Here is a 21,768-nt window from a genome sequence, read left to right as displayed (position 1 = left end):
TATTTTAATAAATTAAAATTTAATTTTAATGCATATTTATTTTTAATTTTTATTTGATATTTTAAATATTTTATTTACCATTGTGAACAAATAAAAACACATCATCAACAACATTTAAATTTCAGTATTTAGATTCATCACTTAATTATTAAAACAAACTTTTAATGTTTACAGTAATATTTTTATATTTGCATTATTTTTAATACAAACATGTTAAATTTAAAATATGCATTTAATATTTACATTTAACTATAAAAAAAATTATATTTGTAAAATGCATAGAATACTTTCAAATTGTGATTTAAAATGTATACTTTATATTTAAGAATTCAAATTGTTTATTTATATTAAGTGTATATCACTTTTATTTACACGTCACAATTTTTGTTATTTCTTTTTTAAATTTCCTACATATTTTAAATAAATATTTATAATGTCATATTTGGATTTACCATTTTAATTTATATTCATACTTAATAAATTGACATTTCTATTTAACGTTTAGATTAAAATGTTTGCAAATATAGCTATAAATCTGATCAAAACTTCAAAAGATTTGTCAAAATGTCGCAGTTTTATTTCAGCATTTTATTTCGGTTTACCATCGGAGCTCAAACGGACTACATTTCCCAAATGCAACAATGTTACGAAATTCTTAAGCTACTTCCTTAGGAAACATTTCAAAATAAGATGTATGTTTCCAGCGTAACGTCCTATCTTTGTGAAAAGATCCCTGCTCTCTGCATAGAGCTTTAATTTTGAAGCCGGGGTCATTCCTCCCATTCTCGTCGATCTCTGGCGGAGGCAGCGACCGCTCAGGACCGTGTGGGAGGGTTAATCTCGTTTCAACCGTGGACGCGATGAGGCTCCGTTTGGCCGGAGCCGTGCTGCTGTCAGCGGCCGCCTACTACGTCTACCTGCCGCTACCGAGCGGAGTTAGCGAGCCGTGGAAACTGATGTTGCTGGACGCGCTTTTCCGGAGCTTCATGAAGGCGGTGAGAGCTGACTGATGACTGACAGGAGGGCAGAAAAGGGCAGGTTGATGTGAGGAAAGACAGGGCTGTTAGGATCACAACACCTGAAGCACGAAACCGTGCAGGTGAACGGGTGATATGAGAATCAGGGTTTATTTTATAGCAGATCCGAGGTCGTGCAGAGAGAAGGAAGTTACTGGTTAAAATGAAAGCCTGGTATGGCGAATGAGCCAAAATAAAAATGTCTGTAAAAGCCAAATCTAAACAAGAATAAAAATATGGTTTTAGTCTCAGCCAGTATCTATTCTTACCTTCTAAAATCTCGCCTTTGACGAATGTCTACTATAATCTAATGATTAAAAAGATCTAACTCTACACTGAAATTGATAACGTCAAGACAAAATCACAACAACCACAAGAAACAAAACAAATACAGAAATAGGACGAGAAATAAAAGGTAACTAGAAAATATACAACTAACTTAAGTCTGTTCATAGGTTCAACAGGTTAATTGAGAGGATAAACCCAGAAGTTTTAGGAAGTCTTGGGGTTATTTTAAAGCTTGCTTTCATCACTAAGATGGCCTTTCTGTCTTCTTGTTTATGCATTCATTCATTGTTCTTTCATTACTGGCTCCTACAGAATCCTTGTATATGACACTTAAAATAGATTTGCTCTCTCTGTCCTGATTGCAGTTTTAAATCTGAACGGGATCCAGAGAGAAAAACTCTTAATGCAAATTTTGCAATTTATGTTCCCAGAAAATCCCACCAGGTGGCTGGACTTGACTGCAGCCATTATTAAAACAAAACATTGATTTTTGTGCTGCATTTTTTTTCAAACTATCCTCGTTTTGCCTTTCAGCGCATCCCTTTCACTCATATTTAAATACACTCCTTATGTATTTGTTTAGGCATTACTAATTTTGTTTACTATTTGTTTACTATATTGGCCAGAATGATTATAATGAGCATTAGTGCAATAATGCACAGCAACAACTTCGGTTTTTTTTTTTTTTTTTTGTTCTTTACACAGAACAAGGAGTTTGTTGGTTTAATTTTTGATTAATCGGTGTGCAAATTTTGAAAATTCATATTTGTTGTTGTTGTTATTATTATTATTATTATTATTATTATTATTATTATTATTATTATTATTATTATTTAATTATAAGTTGTTTGTAAGGGGAAGTTTTTGGAATTTGAGATTCCAACTAACCACAGCATTTTTTCAGGGCTGGTGACTCACTGACGCGGAGCAATAACACCTCCTCAGGCTGGTTGTCGTCACCATTTCAACACATTGGCAAAGACTAAATCTGAAGACTTTCACCTCACCTTATCTGGGAAACTTTGTCCTACACTTGAGTAAACCAGAACTTTCACAGGAGAATCAGAACTACTGCATGAAGCTTCTTTCACAAAGGGTTGTTGATAAATCTGCATATTCGATTTGGCAGATTTTAACCTGATCCTGACAGTTTTTCCAGGGAAATTAATTATAAACTATATTATATATATTAGAGTTTTTCCTCCATACAGAAAATATTGGCACTGACCAAACAGGTTTTGGCTTTCCATCAATGGAAAAGTACAAATCAGCCACAGTCCTTCAATCTGTATTCAGGGAATAACATAAAAAGGACCTTTAACTAGGCAGGCCACATGCCACAGAGCTGTAGCTCACCTGCAATGCTTCACAATTAATTAAACACCACACAGTTTACACGCCCACAGCTTGAGTGACGAGTTTCCATGCGTGTTCCCCACATTGAACAGGTTTTCACGCCCTGCTGGTTTCTTACCTTCAGGTCCCGTCACTTTGAGCACAAAGAGACAAATGGTTCTCTTTGTGTTTTGGAGACTGCAACCCCAAACCTGTGGCGTTCCAGTTCAAACTAAATCAGTTCCCTTAGAAAACTGTGAATATTATTACAAAAATGCGTTATTAAATCTCTTTGCAACCGCACAAAAAGTCCAGATTAAAATTTTCTGGATGTGTAATTTGAGGACAATCGCTGTGCCTGATGGTGGGAATGATTATCGGGTTACACTGTAAACTGATTTCAGGGAATAGGCGAATGGTGCCACACAAGCTTAACTAATGATCTGCTCTGCTTCAGAGCAGAGCTCTAGCTAAACCTAAAAAATCTTTTAAGACTGGTGAAAGTGTCAGATGAGGTCGTGTAGGCAAACCCTGTGCTAACTCTCTGCATGCTCAGTCCAAGTGTGACGATCTAAAGCCAAAATCGTGGTTCTGTAACCAGCTTTGAGCATCAGTATTATGGGATTTATCATAGTTTCAACTGCAAACCTGCAATATTTCAATGTTTGTGATGGAGACCAACAGAATCCACAGAAGAGAACTGCAAAAAGTACTTGAAAAAATTTCCTTGAGCACAAAATATAAAAGTTATTTCTTTTTTAAAATTTCCAGAGTGATGTAGCTCATGCGATGGGCGTGTGCCACCGCGTCCACGTGTTGAACCGGGTGGTGTCCTGGGTGGAGGTGATTGAGGCTCGCTCCAGCCCCGCCGTGAACGTCACGGACTCCGCGCTGGGAGGCGTGCCCACCCGGGTGTTTCATCCCATCGGAGGGGAGAAGCTGAAAAGAGGAGTTATTTATTTCCACGGTGGCGGCTGGGCCCTCGGCAGCGGACGTGAGTGCGGTGCATAAGAGGCTTTAGACAACCGTAAAGCTGCTGACGGTTAAACAAATCCAATCAACTTAAGTCTGTTTTTAAGCCTATTTTTCTGCTGGTTTCAGTGTTTAGATCTCACTGTGACAACGTGAGCTTGTTAAACACAGTCTTACAGTGGGGCAAAAAAGTATTTAGTCAGCCACCGATTGTGCAAGTTCCCCCACTTAAAATGATGACAGAGGTCAGTAATTTGCATCAGAGGTACACTTCAACTGTGAGAGACAGAATGTGGAAAAAAAATCCATGAATTCACATGGTAGGATTTGTAAAGAACTTATTCGTAAATTAGGGTGGAAAATAAGTATTTGGTCACCTCAAACAAGGAAAATCTCTGGCTCTCACAGACCTGTAACGTCTTCTGTAAGAAGCTTTTCTGTCCCCCACTCGTTACCTGTATGAATGGCACCTGTTTGAACTCATCATCTGTATAAAAGACACCTGTCCACAGCCTCAAACAGTCAGACTCCAAACTCCGCCATGGCCAAGACCAAAGAGCTTTCGAAGGACACCAGGAAAAGTATTGTAGACCTGCACCAGACTGGGAAGAGTGAATCTACAATAGGCAAGCAGCTTGGTGTGAAGAAATCAACTGTGGGAGCAATCATCAGAAAATGGAAGACATACAAGACCACTGATAATCTCCCTCGATCTGGGGCTCCACGCAAGATCTCATCAAATGATCATGAGAACGGTGAGCAAAGATCCCAGAACCACACGGGGGGACCTGGTGAATGACCTGCAGAGAGCTGGGACCAAAGTAACAAAGGTCACCATCAGTAACACACTACAACGGCAGGGAATCAAATCCCGCAGTGCCAGACGTGTTCCGCTGCTGAAGCCAGTGCATGTCCAGGCCCGTCTGAAGTTTGCCAGAGAGCACATGGATGATACAGCAGAGGATTGGGAGAATGTCATGTGGTCAGATGAAACCAAAGTAGAACTTTTTGGTATAAACTCAACTCGTCGTGTTTGGAGGACGAAGAATACTGAGTTGCATCCCAAGAACACCATACCTACTGTGAAGCATGGGGGTGGAAACATCATGCTATGGGGCTGTTTTTCTGCCAAGGGGACAGGACGACTGATCCGTGTTAAGGACAGAATGAATGGGGCCATGTATCGTGAGATTTTGAGCCAAAACCTCCTTCCATCAGTGAGAACTTTGAAGATGAAACGAGGCTGGGTCTTCCAACATGACAATGATCCAAAACACACCGCCCGGGCAACAAAGGAGTGGCTCCGTAAGAAGCATTTGAAAGTCCTGGAGTGGCCTAGCCAGTCTCCAGACCTCAACCCCATAGAAAATCTGTGGCGGGAGTTGAAAGTCCGTGTTGCTCGGCGACAGCCCCAAAACATCACTGCTCTCGAGAAGATCTGCATGGAGGAATGGGCCAAAATACCAGCTACTGTGTGTGCAAACCTGGTAAAGACCTATAGTAAACGTTTGACCTCTGTTATTGCCAACAAAGGTTATGTTACAAAGTATTGAGTTGTATTTTTGTTATTGACCAAATACTTATTTTCCACCCTGATTTACGAATAAATTCTTTACAAATCCTACCATGTGGATTCATGGATTTTTTTTTTTTCACATTCTGTCTCTCACAGTTGAAGTGTACCTCTGGTGCAAATTACTGACCTCTGTCATCGTTTTAGGTGGGGGAACTTGCACAATCGGTGGCTGACTAAATACTTTTTTGCCCCACTGTATATGAAGGGTGAACTTTTTTCTCACATTAGGAGCAAACACTGCTTTTCTTTTTGGGCTAAAGTTCATTTTTGTATGAAGATGCTATCATCTTCATACCCGTGTCATCATCACTGAGCCTCATTTATTCGGTGTGTGGTGCTTTCATTGCCTAAAGACTTGCTGTATTTAGCTTGTGAGCATATTGTAGCTTCTACCTCCAGTATTTTACAGAAATAACTTAACTTTTTATTCGTTATGAGTCAAAACAAACGACTGAATCAATAAAGTCATAAAGTCACAGGTCAAATGATCTGAAAGTCATATTCCCAAAGACTTTACTACTACAGGAAGTTATATGAGCAGCCATATGAGTCATCCTCTGCTGCCCAGGAATGCTGAGACTTCTAAATCTCGTGGTATCGAGTATAATGTATTATCAACTAAACCTAAAATGAATTTGCAATATATTACTGTAGCCTTACTGTAACTTCAGCATCGGTCACTGTTTATGTGCTTCACAGGAATGCGCTCCTATGACCATCTTTGCCGGAAGATGGCAGAGGACCTGGATGCCGTCATTATGTCAGTTGAGTAAGTTTTGGGCGTCGATCACGTGAATCTAGAAGGAACAAACCTCACATTGAAGCTGCAGGTGGTGGATTTTTATGTAAAAGGTTTGAAGACAACAAGTTATGCTTTTCTCTTGTTGTTTAGCCAATCGTAGCAATGACAGCTGATTGTTTCATTTTGATCTGAAAGTCAATTATTTCAGACAGCATGTTTCAAACTCTTCCCAAAGGAGGAAAACTGGGTGAAAGTTTTCAAGAGTTTTTTTTTTTTTCCATGTTTAGCATCAAGGCCCGTTTGTGACCTTGGAAACAGTCTGCAGCACAGACTCGGGTCTGTTCATTTATCATGGATGTGGTTTAGCTGAAGGCCATGTGATGTGGCTGAATGTGCTCAAAACATCAGTGAAACTTGTGATGAGATTATGGTCAAAGATTGTGCCATTCTAGGCTGATGTCAGTATTTGAAAGACCCATTTACTCACAGATATTTAAGGGGTGTGTGTAAATTTACTTTTCTGTTATTTTAGTTTACCCTTTTGGTAAAAATCCGCCTGAAGTTTCTGTCCTGTCTTGACATGAGAAAGATTACACAGGAAAAGATTACTCTTTCAAATCAGTTTGCCCCCGCTGGTGACTCTCTCCTCTTAATGGAGAGTTTCTGGACTTGGATTCTTCCTTTTGTTTTTCTTCTTTATCCAAATCCATCTTCATATGCTCTCCTCTTCAGCACTGCCAGAAAGGCTGCTTACTGCATGCCCCTGGTCTAGCCCAGCTCTGCCTTTAAACCCATCTACATCCCTGCCACAGCCTTTAACCAGGCCCAGCTCAGCCTGTTTGACTCTGCAGTAAGCACCTACTGAAATCACTGTTCACCCCAGCTGCTAGCTCAGGAGTATCATCACAGATGAAGGATTTAAAACTTTAATATTCTGTGAAATACAAAGAAAGTCAACATTTAATATAACAGATGTTCATTTTTACCTCCAGTTTTAGCTTTTTCTGTCTATTTTTTAATTATCGTCATTATAACACCTGAGTATAATATTGCTGTCATGTTAAATTGTCCGTTTGCTGTAGCTACCGTCTTGCTCCAGAGGCCGTGTTCCCAGATCAGTACCATGATGCAATAGCGGCGTCGCGGGCCTTCCTGTCCACTGAGGTTTTAGAGCACTACAGCATCGATCCTGAGAGGGTGTGTGTGTCGGGAGACAGCGCTGGAGGAAACCTGGCTGCCGCTGTGGCGCAAAAGGTAGAAAAACAAATGCATACATAGAAGGAGAAGCAGTTTTGGGGTAGTTTGCTACTGTTTCTACTTTCTGTTTACGCAGAATACACACGTTTCTGTTTGTTTATCTCTTGAAATGATTACCTGGTGTAAGCGACCCTGTATGTAAAGGGCAGCAATGGGCACATCTTAGTGTTCTTCTATTTTTGGCTGCTCCCTTGAGTGGGTGCCACAGTGGGTCGTCCGCCTCTATCACATCCAGTTCTGTCCCACCAACCCTCTGCATGTCCTCCTTCACTCCTTGACATCATTATAGCCTGGTTTAACCAGCCTATCACAGCTGAGACGGTGGAAACTGTCAGAAGACACCAGCTGTGTTCAGAAACTAACCTCATCAGCTTGAGTTATTACACAGGTGACACAAGGCAGCATGTGGACAGTGTGAATCAGGTTTGTCCTAAAGTGCCCTTCCCCTGCTAAAAGAAGAGCATTTACAGTGTGCAGGGTCGGGAAGAGCGCAAGCGAGTAAGCTGCGACTGTGACTGTAGAACAACTTCATTTTAAACATGCGTTATCACATTATCTTAGAATCCATAGAAATCAATGTTAATGTTTCCTATTTCTGAAAGGAGAAAAAACATTGGCCTATATTGATATTGGTGTCAGTCAAAAAAAAGAAAATTGGTCGGGCTTTAAATATCAGGCAAAAAGCTGCCACCGAATATTTTATGTAAGGACTGAAATCTGGTGTTTCTGAGTGTTTTTCCTCTGAACTAAAATCTAAAGCTTGCGTGTGTCCACAGCTCAGCTCAGATGACACCCTGAAGGTGAAGTTCAAGGTCCAGGCGCTGATCTACCCCGTGCTGCAGGCGCTCGACTTCCACACCCCATCCTACCAGCAGAACCAGGCCGTGCCCATCCTCTACAGGCCCGTCATGGCTCGCTTCTGGCTGCAGTACCTGGGCGGCAACACCTCCCTGGAGCCTCTCCTGCTCGCCAACAACCACAGCTCTCTGGACGAGTCGAGCATCAGCGCCGAGACTCGCTCGAAGCTGAACTGGACCGCTTTGCTGCCGACTGAGCGCAGGAAGCACTTCCGGCCGGTGCTTAAAGAAACCGGGTCACCTGGCGTGGTGGGCGAGGTGCCGGGGCTCACGGACGTGAGGGCGTCGCCGCTGCTGGCGGAGCAGGGCGTTCTGGGTAGGACGCCTAAGGCGTACGTGATGACTTGTGAGTTTGACGTGCTCAGGGATGACGGCTTAATGTACGCCAGACGTTTGCAGGACGCTGGCGTCACGGTGACCAGTGACCACTATGAGGACGGCTTTCACGGCTGCATGGTGTTTGCGTATCTGCCGATGATGTCGAGCGTGGGACGGAGGAGCATGAACAACTACATCCGCTGGCTGGACCAAAATCTGTAGGAAAAAAATCGTAGTTTCCACTTTGTGGTATGAAAGATGAACTGGGGCAGAAATCTGGGATGACTCGGAAAAAAACATGATCATAGCTGTTAAAACATCCCAGCTTGAGCCAAGAAGGTCAAAGGTTGGATCCACTGTGTCGATGCGGAGGCGTCTGTTTAGCACATTAAAGTTTAAAACCACTGGACCTATAAATCTACAATCAAACACGCCACCGCACATCCTCAGTGTGTCCTGACACCAAAACGTCTTCAAGCAACTGTGACCAAAGAAAGTTTTTATATAGAAACATCTATATAATTAATGGCAAACTTATAAAGACAGGTTTTATACTTATTACCTTTATTTATTCGTTTTAAAATGGAAACGAGTAGAAAACTACAAATATAAACATATAAGAAACTTCTTTATACAATAATACTCGCCGAAAACCCCTAAAGCTTAAAACATTGTGCCATAGCAGCATACAACTGTGATTCGCTGGCAGGTGATTCATTAAAACAAACGGCTAACGCTGCAGCAGTTTTGGCCCACAGTATAATTACTGCTGTCAGTTAGTGGGTCAGTGCAACAACAGGAAAACTAAGAGCGGCTCTTGTTTTACTCAGCAGTAAAGCAAATTATCATAATTCGGCATCATCACTGCCAGATGCACAGCTACACGGCGGTATTTTTGCTCCACAGCTCCGCCCATAAAAGTCAAACCTGGTTTAAATTGGGCCGATCTAACCCTTCAAGGTTGCCTCCTCAGGCAGCGATCAGTTAGATTGCTCCCCAGGAGTCCAATTCTGACCATTTGGACTTTTCTGCAATGCTCTCTGGATCTACTCCACTGTGTGAAAATGGGGACCTTAGAACTTGAATGGTGGTGAGTAGAGTGGCTGATGATTAAAAACCACCAAACCATGTGGCTACTAAAAAAAACGCTTTTAAATGCTTTGCGTCAGCACAGTTGTAACCCTCAGGAGATTATCGTAGAGTTTGCATGATTACAGTCTGCCACGGGGGAGAGATTCATGGTGTATAACCCCGTGAGTGCCGTAAAAAATGACAAGCTTGCTCCTGTGTGTGGTTTCAACTTCCACTAAAACCGTTTAATTTCTGAGTCGTAACTTAAAACCTTGTCGTACGCCACTTTGTAGCTGATGGTCAGTGATTAGGGGATATTTCAGGCTTAATTTATCCCTCTAATGTCAGCTGCAGTCAGCTGTATCATTAGTAGCCACTTTAGTCACTCAAACTAAAGATACATTTAAATCTGGACCTGCTAATGTGCAAACTTGTGAATTTCACTGACATTTTCTCATGTCTGGTCACTGCATCCCTGCTAGTTCTCATCTTAATATCTGATCTCAGTGATGCTAAGAAGTACAAATCAGTTAAATGTGAATCAAAGGTTTGATATTTATCATAGTCAGGTATGCTTTTTGATTTTTATTAGCAAAGTTCCTCTGAAAACGATATAAAATATACATATTAACACTCAGACTTGAGAAAACACTGGATACTAAACATTGAATTATTATTATTTTGTTTTTTTAAACACAGCCGAGGTGGTGAAAAAACGTTTTATTTAGTTTAAGAAGAAGTGCAAGAAGAAACGACACAGCCACAGCTTAACCGTGCTGAAGGATAATCTGTGGCTTATTTCCAACATTTCCTGCCATCAGTTGCATTTTCTCTGGGTCGTTTTAACCCTCAGAGGCCTAAATATTCCAGCTGCCCTGCTCCCAATCTAAAGCCTGTAATTTACAGGATAAACAAACAGACTTCTATGACAAGAAATGAAACAGTTCTTCTTTAACGTTAGACCGTTTAGTGCGTTTTTTTTACTTGATTGCTGTGAGTTAGGCTTTTTTAAAAGCAGAAAATCACACATTCTGATGGCTGATAACTTAAACCTCGCAAGTTTGATAACAAAGTGACGTCATTTGCTGCAAATTGGGGTTTTTTGCAGCAGGAAGTTTGACTTTTGGGTGACATTCAGGACTGAAATGACTGAAAACATTCGATTTCATTTTCAGCATAATTATGAAGAGAAACGACAACAGGCCCAGCTGGCCTGTAGTACGGCTCAAAATTCCTCAGATATGATGTTTTATGATGTAACGAGACACTGAAGACACACACACACAAAGCCAGACAGTCGGGCTTAGTGTGTGTGTGTTGTAAAAGTATGTCAGAGTTCACAGCTGTGTATACTCACTGGGTTGTGCAATAATGTATGTCTCAAACTGTCTCTCAATCTCTGTAACTTCACTCTCAGATGACCACTGGACCACGGGGCCAATGCAATGATGAACGCTGTGAATTATTACTTTTTAAACAAGAGTAAAATTGCTCTATCGCCACGAGAGAATCGGTCCCAAGCGGAATATCACGTTTCCCGCTCGCCCGGTGCTGCTGGCTCAAAACAAATATAATGAACTGACGGCGGTGAATGACTCGCTGTTGGCGTTCAGCCCGACTGGAGCAGGAACGCCGAGCTGAGGGTGGTCATTACACCCCTCGAATTATTCCACAAAAATGTAATTTTCTTTCTCTCCTTTAAAGGAAATGATTCCAGACGTCTTATTTCTAACATGTGGCTTTTATTCACGTACAAACTCATCTATAAATTAGACACGCGGGCTTGCGGTAAAGTAAGTCTGAGTGCTGTCATTTTAATTCTGTATGTGAAATTATGCGTTTAATGGGTTCACATTGTATAAATAAGGTTTTAATGCGAGTCGGGTTATGCAACAGGTTGTTTCAGGCGAGCCGATATGGAAAACCGGGCCCAGATGTGCTCCTGCAGTGCTGGTAAATCTCGTAAAGGAGCTGTTTTATTGGCTGCTGTCACAACTGTGCAGGGAGGATGAAGAGGTTTCCTTTTATGTTATCTATGTTTTTATTTCCACTCTGCGCTGTATGTTTGTTGTAATCTGGGTTTTAATTTTCTGTCCGTGCACGTGTCAGTGCGGGAGACCCGTGACACTCCTGGATAAGTTTTTAAGCTGTGATTAAAAGGACAAAGGAACTGCAGGCGGTGCTCAGCAGCACCGGGTAGAAGAGCAACATAATGGTTTGTTATCTACATCTGCTGTTATTCAAAAAAGCCAAGATCCAAACCCATAAATCATTTATAACTTTACTGATGTTGATATGACTGCAGCTGAAATGAGGTTCAGGTTTTGGTAACACTGTGCTTTAATTAACCGTCCTGCTGAGCATGTAAAAGCAGCATAGAAATGATATCAGACACAGTGAAGTACTACTGTCAGAGTGCTTTTTAAACAGTTTTTTCTGGCATATCCCTCTTCAAGTCACAACCCATATGTTTTTGACCATTAAAGGTACTGTACTGGGCAAAAGTCTCAAGCCATTTCTTTGTAAAAAGTGGAAAAATGTGCAGTGATTTATTGAAAAATGTGACGTTACAGTATATCAGGCAAAAACCGAGTTTATACAATTCGATATCTTGGTGTGACCACCTTTATTCTTCAACACAGCCTGAACTTTCTGAGCAGCCTGACCGCCTCCGCACACGCTGATGATGATTTCAATCAAAATGTAAAATTTGGATTCCTTCCATTTGACCTGTTGCCCTGATTTTCAGTCCAGTTCTTGTGTAATTTGACTTACCACAGCCTTTTCTCCTGTTTCCCCTCCTTAAGAATGGCTTCTTGACAGCCACCCTTCCACTGAGACCATTTCTGATGAAGCTTGTGTGATTGAAGGGCCAGATGCCGATCTCAGGTCCTGTGTCAGGTCTCTGCAGGAGTGGTTTTTCCTTCTCCTTAAGGACACGACTTCCACACACTGTTCATCTGCTGTAGATAATTTATTAAGCCTGCAAGTGCTTCTTTTGTTCTGTCACTAAGTTTTCAGCTAATAGCTCTTTGGGATCTCTGCATCACCATGTTAATGTAAAATTGCATTTCTTTTGCCTGCCAAACTGTTTTATCTGTGACATTTTTGTAGACTCAGCTGAAAAATTTGGAAATTTGTGACCCTAAAGATACAGTTCAAAATTGATTCTTTGCCAAGTTATCTGCTGTGTGCAGACACCACTGATTCATCCCTTGAGTTGGGTATCTTTGTTTTGCTTAAGTGATAAGGAGCGGAACAAACAAGTACAGGCACTGGACTGAAGGTGTGGGAAAAAGCAGTCAGTGTCCAGAGAAAAAATTTGAAAGACTACCAGAAAGTGTGGAGAACTACAACCCAAGACCACTTTAAAAATTTCAAGAATGTCTGACACCTTGGAAGGAAATATAAAGAAACAAGGGGTAGCTTGACACATTTGCACAGCACTTCAGTCATAGAATTCTTTTGTTTTAAATCTCCTGCAACATTCACCTAAACTATTATCAGAATGTGAAACGATAACTGCTGTGACTTTGTCAAAAAATCTATCGATCTGGAGAAATGTCAAGTCACGCTGAACTTGGGCTCCAGTTTACTTTTGTGTAATACCAGTTTTTACCACAAGATGGAGCAGTGAGGCAGTGTAACCTTTTTTTAACCAAGTAATTAAAAACATGTTCTTATTTACCATGGCAGGAAAAGAAGAAACATCAAGACCTTTACACTTCAGAAAACATGTCACGCACCTGCTGGTTAAATACTGCCACCTGGTGGTCACAGTTACAGTTAAAAGTTCTGTAGACGGTGTTGGCAAAAACACAAACGCAACACTTCAATTCCTCGGTGCTGGTGCCGCTCCTACCTTTCGCCGCTCCTGCTTTTCATTACCATCGACTGGTTGAGGTGTCAAACAACATGTGACCGTCCACGATGCGTCCAACGGAGGATGTTTGCACAAATGGAAGATTTTAACGTCACAGATGATCTGGCAGTAATTTCAATAACAATATACTCGTCTCCAAGAAGATTGACAGACTCTTCGACTACGCTAAGAAAACAGAAGAATGAAGTGATGTTAATTTTCTTTTTCAAACTGCTTTATTTTCATTACTACACTTACAACTGAGTCAGACAAAATAAGACAAGACAAGCAGAAAAATGGAAAACTAAAACAATTTGAGACCATCATCATTATCCTATTCTAATTCTCATCATCATCATTTCAACAGCAAGTCATCATCACATTGTCTTTATTATTATACACACAGGTAATTATATAACGAAGTCATAATATATGCGGTTATAGTATATAATATATATAATCGTAAACTACAGTTTAGAGGGATAATAGTAATAAGGAAAAAAGAACAAATAGTCCAGTCAAAGGTCAGATTTCCTCAGTTTTAAAGTCACTATTACTTTGCTGTTACTCATCTCACAGTTGCACAGCTCTGAGTCACCTCTAGACCTGATCGGAGGGGCCAGCACAGCGCCCACATACACCAAAAACAAAAACAGAGCCCACACCGCTTCATGGAGGGAGCCTGTTACTGAGTAGTCACCAGTGTTGGGAATGACACTGAGGAAGGCTTTGGACCTGCAGCTTTAACTATGGGGTACAGATACACAGACACAACACAAACGCATGCAGTAAGAGAGGGGGGTGGGCAACGAACTGCTCCCAAGGTGTGAAATGATGATGAATTATGATTAAAAAAACAACTACCCAACTGTTTTTTAATAAACAACAACAAAAAATATATTTTTAAATGTGTGCTCCCGACACAGGGAAACCCAATTCTGCAGGGGAGACCTACCTCGGCACTTGTGCAGGTGAAACCAAAGGGAAGATATGCTTCACCATATTTTCTACTCTTTGGCTTAGAATGAAGTTGCTTGTAATGGCTGTAATGGCTCTGCGCCCCCCCTAGGGGGCGGGCCCCACACTTTGGGAAGGTCTGTGCTAATGCTCATCTGCCTCACAGTTCAATGCGTTGTCTGTTTAGAGATGCTCTTTTGCGTAACTTCATGTAACAAAGGGTTACTTGAGTTGCTGTTGTGTTCCCGTCAGCTCAAAGCTGTCTGGGTATTCTCCTCCAACCTCTGGCATCAACAGAGAACTGCCCCTCATTGCATATGTTATCCTCATTAAATAAGCTCTGTTATGTGATTCTAAAGACAAGGTTCAAGTTGCATTGATGGGGTAGACTTCAGACAGTGTGGAAATGACCTCATAGCCCTTCCCAGTTTGATGGGCAGCTTTTCTAAGATCATTGCTGATGTATTTTCTCTGTGTCATACCTGAATGGTCCTCACCAGCAAAACTGCCCAAACTGCTGCTTTTATAGATGTTTTCACATTTGCTGGTGATCAGATAATCAGGTGGAATTAATTAGCAGGACCCAGCTTCTACTTACCTTACTACTTTTTATGCAAACAGTGAGGGTGTACTTCATTTTTCACATCTGTATGTGTGTTGCTTTTACCCTTAAATGTCCATCATGAGCCAACAGTAAGTCTGATATTCACATTTAATTATTGTTATTAGGAGCGTAGATTACACTCATTAGTGATATTAAAAATGAAATAGGGGTTTATTTATTATGATTGGAATATTTGAAATAACAAAACAAATATTCCGGAGTGATTTAATTAGACTTTACATAATTATTTATTCAGTTAATTCGCTATGGATCACACATTCATAAATTATAGTCACTAAATTAGCATTTATTATAATTGCCTATAATGTACTTATTTTATTCTTCATCCCACTGCTGTCATTTCTAAGTAAGTAAGCGTGTATGTCTATTACACGTATTCTAAGTCTTTCAAATATACAGCACGCACGTGCTAGCACTTATTTTTTAGCAGCATTTAATGAACTGGTATTGAATTTCACAATAAAAGTCTACCACAGGAGATTGCGCCAAATCCTCCAATGCACGCAAACCTTCAGCCAGTAAATCCACCGTTACGCATATGGGTTGATGTTATTTATCACTACCATATTTCTATAAACGATGTAAAACCAAATTGTTCTGTAGTGAATGTGATAGATTTGCACTTCAATATTTTTTAATTCCTCGACTTAGTTTTTAAGACCGATTTTAATCAGTGTCTCTTATTTGACATTTTGGAGAGTAAAAACATGTGCAGAGCGAGAAACTTGTGCCAGACTTTCTCCATCTGTCATCCGGGTGAAAAACTGGCTTCAGTCTGAGCCGATCTCACACTGGATATCAGAGAAATAGGTTGGCTTCCCATCCCAAGGTTTCCTTGTTCGTTTGTTTTTTCTTCTTCAAGTCAAAGCTTGCAAGGAACCGGAAATTCATCAGGTGCTTGTGTGACAGTAAACAACATGCCTGCCTGGTCATGTGATCAAGAAATGGCAAAAATATGCTTCTCCCTGACAAACAGGTCTTTCTGTCGTTGCATGCTATGAACAACCAAACCTGCATCATCAAGCCTGCAATGAGCACAGCTGAGGAGGTATTCAGGAGATCCCTGCTGATGAAAAGCATGAAGGAATCAGAGGGGAAAAGATTGTATAACATTACACTGCAAGGCAGCAATGTCTCTAACACGGGTGGGTCTTTTTTCTTTGAAGATTTATCATATTTCACTGCCAAAATGTGAATTATGACTCTTTCCTGTTGTCTTTTCTAAACACATGTTTTAATTTCAGTTAGCTGCTATTCAATTCAATTCAGTTTTATTTATCTAGCGCCAAATCAGAACAACTATCATCCCAAAGGTGCTTTACATTGTAAAGTACAGACCCTCCTGCTGCACAGGATCTTGTGTAAAACAATGAACACGTGTATGTTCACAACTACGGAGAGCTAGAAAGGAGAAAAGTTTAAAAAGCTGCTCTTTCTTAAGTTTAGATGTGGTCGGTTTCCTTCAAGTGACCCAGTGGTGTAATTTATGATACCAGCTATATTTTTATATGTATCATTGTGATATTCCCACACAGTCTCACAGCAGGTAGTTACGACCTTTAATTTATAGATTTGAATTTTACAGTTTTGCCTGTCACTGAATATGATTTTTGTTCTGCCAACTGACATTAGACATTAACATAAAAGAAATAATTTCATTGCTCACACCAGGGACCCGAGATTGAGCCACACATCATTTTTTATTATTTTAATGAATCCATTACTTGGTTTGGTTTGGATATCAAAAGTGCCTCGGTTAGGCTTAAAAAAGATCTTTGCTTGTGTTAAAATGCAATGCTTGCCGCTTCTTCTAAACTTCGGTTTTCTTGGTGGCGCGTCCCCGCTTTGTCTGGACCACATATGTGCTGCAGACATGAAATATACTTCCTTTTGAAAATACGTGAGATTCAAAATCTTGCTGATTGTCACACAACAGTTCATGACAGTTTGTGCTCATGAATACAAATGGATAAATTACGTTTCATTTCACATTTTGCCATCTGACTAGGATGGGTATTTTATTTCAATAATAAATACATTTCCCATCATTAATTTGCCTCTACTGCGTTTCAGGGTTCACAGGAATTGGCACATTGGTGCGAGAATAATAACTTGATGAGAACCTCAACTCTAACCACATGCCTTGGAAAAATGTAAATATATTTGATACATGTCAGGGTAGTTATTTCTTTTTGTCTCCGAGTTGCCAAAAAATGTAAAAACAGTAATACATGTTCTGATAGTGTAGAGTTAATGTCATCATATGATGACTTAGCTCTCACAAGGTTAAGATTATATGCTTTGATTGCAATCTTTCACTTCTAATAACAACATTTTAATAGGAAACATACTGAACATGGAGACACGAGGACTCAAACTAAACCTGAAGACGAAGAAGAGGGAAAAGTGGAGAAGGAGGAATGAACTTAAACTTCCACGACACAAACCAAAAACTATTGATGCGACACTGAAACTCATCAATGACCAACATGAATCAAATATTCAAAGATGTCACAGGAAATAAAGCTGTTAAAATAAAAGATCTAAGAAAACAGTAATTGTAACAGGCACCCAACTCAAACTTGATTTGGTTCACTCACACTAGAATAAAAACAGGACTGAAGCCTCTTTAAGACTAAGAAAAATTGGTTTTTGCAACCTGCTTGTTTGTTTTTTTCACCTTTAGTGATTCACTGGAAATAGTAGCAGTGACCAACTACGTGTTCAGAGGTTTAGCACATAACAGCCTCAACCTCTGGGTGAGCACTTTCAACTTAAAGGTGACTGCACAGCAGGGGTGGAGCTAGAGAAATCTTTTTAGGGTGGCACTGGAATCAAACAGGGTGGCAAAATCAAAGCCATTTCTTTACATTTGTACAGGTTTTACATTCTGTCATATGTATTATATATGGTTAAAATACATCAAATGCAGTAAGTATACACCTTTCATATAAACATAGTCTGTAACTTTCTTATTGGCTTTAGCCCAAATAACTAGTTACATTTTTGATTTTATGTACTGTATAGCCTATATAATAAACCAGCATGTAGCCCAAAAATATAAAACCCAGAAGGCTACAGAACATGAGGTGGATCAGTTAGAAATACAACTCTAATTTTGTTTCACACTCTTTTTATTAGTAATAATCAAACTGTGCTTAAATTTACAAAACATTTAAAAAATCTGGAGAATTTTTGTTCATGATTTATTGGTTTAATAACTCTCACCGTCTTTCCATTTCCAAAGTTTAGGAATCAAACACCTTTGTTGAAATTCGAAATGCCCATGGTGTTGATTCAAAATGTGCTCTGGTGAAATCATAGGCTTTGGTTGCTACTGGCAACAAGAAATAAAGCTGTTTCGATGCTATTGGCTGAACGATTTTTAGGGTGGCACACGCCACCCGATGCCACCACAGTAGATCCGCCCCTGTTGCACAGATCATCTAGTGAGTGCGACCTGTCCCCAAACAGTCAGTCTGACTTGGACTGACTGCAGTCACTTAGCTTCCAGAAGATTTGCAAGCTATTATTCATTATTGTAGGCAGACAACTCACAGTTGTTCACAGTATTTTGGCCATGTTTGTATATAAAAGCAATGTCATGGAGAAACTATGTCACTTATACACAGTTTAAACTGCTGTCCTGCAGCATCACTCGCTGTGCCTCAGGCTGGACTCTGAATGTGGTCATTAATGTGAATTCCTGTGTATGTAGACAGCAACAGCATTGCAGTATTTGCTGGTGTATCACTGTTAATTGCTGTAGTACCCCAAACTGACTTCATATACTATAAGCAAAACAAAAAAGGCCAACAAAATGACGCTTTCCCATATTATATTTTTCTGAGTGTGTTTTTTCCAGCATTTTTTTTTTATCACACATTGAATTTCACCATTTGCCATTTATGTAAACTTGTGTAAAAACAGGCATTTCATTACAGTGTTACACAGCCTGTTTTCAAAGGCAATGAGACGGCAAGTTCAGTTGTAGTAATTTGTGCTGTGGTCCCCAACCACTATTTCCTGTAGTGTAGCATGAAATAGCATGGTTACTTGAGTGCTCAGATGATCTTGCCTATCCTCTTTGCATTGAGTCAGTCTCAGCATACCTGTGATTACTAAAAATCTTCCTCGTCAAAAACACAGGCGTGCAAGAGAAGAGTAACTTACGCCTACATCTGTGCTGACTCAGAAGAGTAAATGTTAAATGGGAAAATATGAGAATAATATTTGCAATTAGCAGCACCTGGTTTTACTTCTTAATGCACACTCCCCCACATGTTCAAAGGAAACCTATTCTCTTGGCCACGGGGCATGCTCAGTGTTTGATTGCACACTTGATTAGCGTGTAATTGCCCATAAGGACTTCATTACCACACACTCTTTTTCTGAGCGAGTGGGTGGTGGGTCAGTGACACAGCTGCAGCCTGACGCTAAACAAGCCACACGAGTGAGTGCAAGTACTGCATGAATATTCTCTCAGCTATTGTTTTTCCACAACCACTTAATCCCATTTAGAGCCACTGCAGAGCCAAGAGCTTATCCCAGCATGCATTCTGTCTGCAGATCAGAGGCTGGATCCTTCAAAGTCTGCAATTCAACAGGGAATAAATCACAGGCTCACGAGAACTGCCACATGTCAAAGACTCTGGGAAATGTAGAAAAAATCTATAGACTAATCCCCAAATGTAACCCTGTGAAGTCTAAGTAATCAGCGATGATGACAAGTACATTAACCTTTAACCTTTAGCTGTGCACTATCAGATATGTGAATTCTTTGGCTTTTGTAAACTGGCCTCCTAACTTTATGTGGTGTTGTGATCTATTTATATTGCCACAACCCTTGCTATTTAAAAATTACAAATCTATATTATGTTTATAATACCCAAGTGGTAATCCCAAAATAACTGTGCAGTTGTTCTTCTTGTATAATTATGCACAAGCGACACAGTAAACTAAGATAAGATGAGATTCAGAGTAAAATTATTATATTTCTACAGATATTCTGATAGTTTTGTTATTGTCACGTACTGGGTTATAAAAATTAGGGAGTGAAAAATCAATATATCTGCCTTAATTTTAAGAAACACACCATTCATCTATTTTCTCATCTAGCTTATGGTTGCAGCTGTTGCAGAATGCTGACTCGACAGACATAAGGCTGCAGATTCCATGGGCTCAACAAATTTAACAACAGGACTTTAGTCTGATGATTCATGATTTCTGCTGCAACATTCAGTTGGTCGGAAACTGGAGCAAACAGCATGAAAACACAGATCCATCCTGCACTGACGATTCAGTGTAGTGCCAGCTGAGCATCGTTTAAACACCACAGCCTTTGTCCGTCCCTTTATGACCACAGTGTATCCATCGTCTGAGGATCATGTCACTATCTCAGTGCAGGAGGACTGCATCATCGATGCAATGTGGCAATGTGGACCAAGTCTCCAAGTTTCCAGCATCTTGTTGAAGCTATTCTATGAAGAATTAAGGCAGCTCTGGAAAGAAAAGGGGTCCAGTACCTGCAAGGTGTACCTGATGAAGTGGTAAGTGTAAATTTTCAGTTAATAATTTGAATACAGGGCAAATGTAATTCTATTTAATGTCTTTTTACGCTAAAGTTACTCAGAACATACAAAATGGACATTGCGTTACATTAAACCAGACTTGAAACTATCGTTTAATAACATAAACTCATCAAATGAGTGTTTACAGAGGTCACAGATAAAGGCAGCAGTGTCTCCCCAAGATTTTTAAATGTTTTCTTTTAGAGCCGCCCTCGCTGTTCATTAGAAAGAATCCAATCCTGATTGATTTTTCACTTTAACCTTAAGACTTTAAAAATTAAGAATATTGTGATCATTTACAGGAAGAAGGTGTAGAATCATATAAGTTTACACTTCTTAATTCCTTTCAAACATACATTTTGAATTATTTGTACAATTAATATGTTGTGATGTTATTTCTTTGAATGTCCATATGTGTCAATTACTTAATTCTTGTAAATGTTCAAAATAAACTTGTTTATCTTAAGCAGGGTTATATCTTTAGGAACGTCCTGTGTTATTACCACATTTTCCAAAGAAGCTCCAAGTCGAAATCATAAACATTACTCCGTACAGGTGTCCTGACTGACGTAAGAGACGCTCCAGACAAAACATAATAATGTAGCCGTGTGTAGTCAGCTGTATCTACTGTAGTTAGCTTTTACTTAAAAGTGACAGGATAGGTTGAACTGGGGTTTTAATGGGGGGTTCCCAGCAGCTCAAATTGTGCTCCAGGGATGCAGTTTGGCTTAAGTCATCCCTGCCTCTGGGTCTCATTTGCAAACATTTCCATTCGCCCCACATGGAGATTTAAAAACATGCAGCTCTCACCGTTCACACCACTTTGAAAACCTCCCACTGCATTTATGAGTGGGACATATGAGAGAAGATAAGAATACAGATGAGACATTCTATAGCATGGAAGTATAGTTAGCGCCTGTGCGGTTTGCCTATGTGTGACCCTGCAGAGGCCCGACTTGCTCCCTGCCCCCTCGTGCTGCTCGTTAATCACCGGGTGCCTGGATGATCATTTCTTGGGAAAACAGAGCTGCCAGGAGCGAAAACAAACTGGTGAGAATGTGAAATGAAAGCCGGAGCAGTTGGGAATTCATGAGGGAGAATGTTATCGCTGCGACTAAAGGTCATATTGTTCACTTCTTCCTGACCGGCAAAGAGAGAAAAGGGAGTGTAAGGCAATTTGAAAAGAGGTGGAGGGAGGGTGAAACTGCAGAAACAGAGGGAGAGAAAGGCAGAGGGAGGACAGAGAAAGATTGGTAGGGAGGAACAGAAAACCACAATGTGGGCCTCAGACTGCACAAGGACATGTTCGACATGCAAACACG

The 21,768-nt window shown here is 40.2% G+C and overlaps 1 protein-coding gene and 1 long non-coding RNA gene across 2 annotated transcripts; both read left to right on the top strand.

Annotated features, from left to right (window-relative positions):
• Positions 1-778: 778 nt before the first annotated feature.
• Positions 779-11,925, top strand: LOC309713992 (neutral cholesterol ester hydrolase 1-like). The gene is made up of 5 exons (XM_082546010.1): positions 779-995; positions 3,411-3,633; positions 5,887-5,956; positions 7,012-7,183; positions 7,963-11,925. The coding sequence occupies exons 1-5, from the start codon at positions 861-863 to the stop codon at positions 8,581-8,583; spliced, it is 1,221 nt and encodes a 406-aa protein (XP_082402136.1). The 5' UTR covers positions 779-860; the 3' UTR covers positions 8,584-11,925.
• Positions 11,926-15,830: 3,905 nt separating this feature from the next.
• Positions 15,831-17,591, top strand: LOC309714617. Its single transcript, XR_014278966.1, has 3 exons — positions 15,831-16,021; positions 16,950-17,029; positions 17,219-17,591. It is a non-coding gene; the product is annotated as an uncharacterized lncRNA (long non-coding RNA).
• The last annotated feature ends 4,177 nt before the right edge of the window (positions 17,592-21,768 follow it).

Source organism: Aulonocara stuartgranti (assembly GCF_965226115.1).
Source record: "Aulonocara stuartgranti genome assembly, chromosome: 9".
In the NCBI taxonomy this organism is placed as follows: Eukaryota; Metazoa; Chordata; class Actinopteri; order Cichliformes; family Cichlidae; genus Aulonocara; species Aulonocara stuartgranti.
This window is presented reverse-complemented; position numbering and strand designations above follow the sequence as displayed.

Bases quoted from the DNA above. Each gene is read 5' to 3' on its own strand.
- LOC309713992 (XM_082546010.1), top strand. From the start codon at position 861: ATGAGGCTCCGTTTGGCCGGAGCCGTGCTGCTGTCAGCGGCCGCCTAC. The intron at 5,957-7,011 runs GTAAGTTTTGGG...CGTTTGCTGTAG, and splicing joins GCCGTCATTATGTCAGTTGA to CTACCGTCTTGCTCCAGAGG. The intron at 7,184-7,962 runs GTAGAAAAACAA...GTGTGTCCACAG, and splicing joins CTGCCGCTGTGGCGCAAAAG to CTCAGCTCAGATGACACCCT.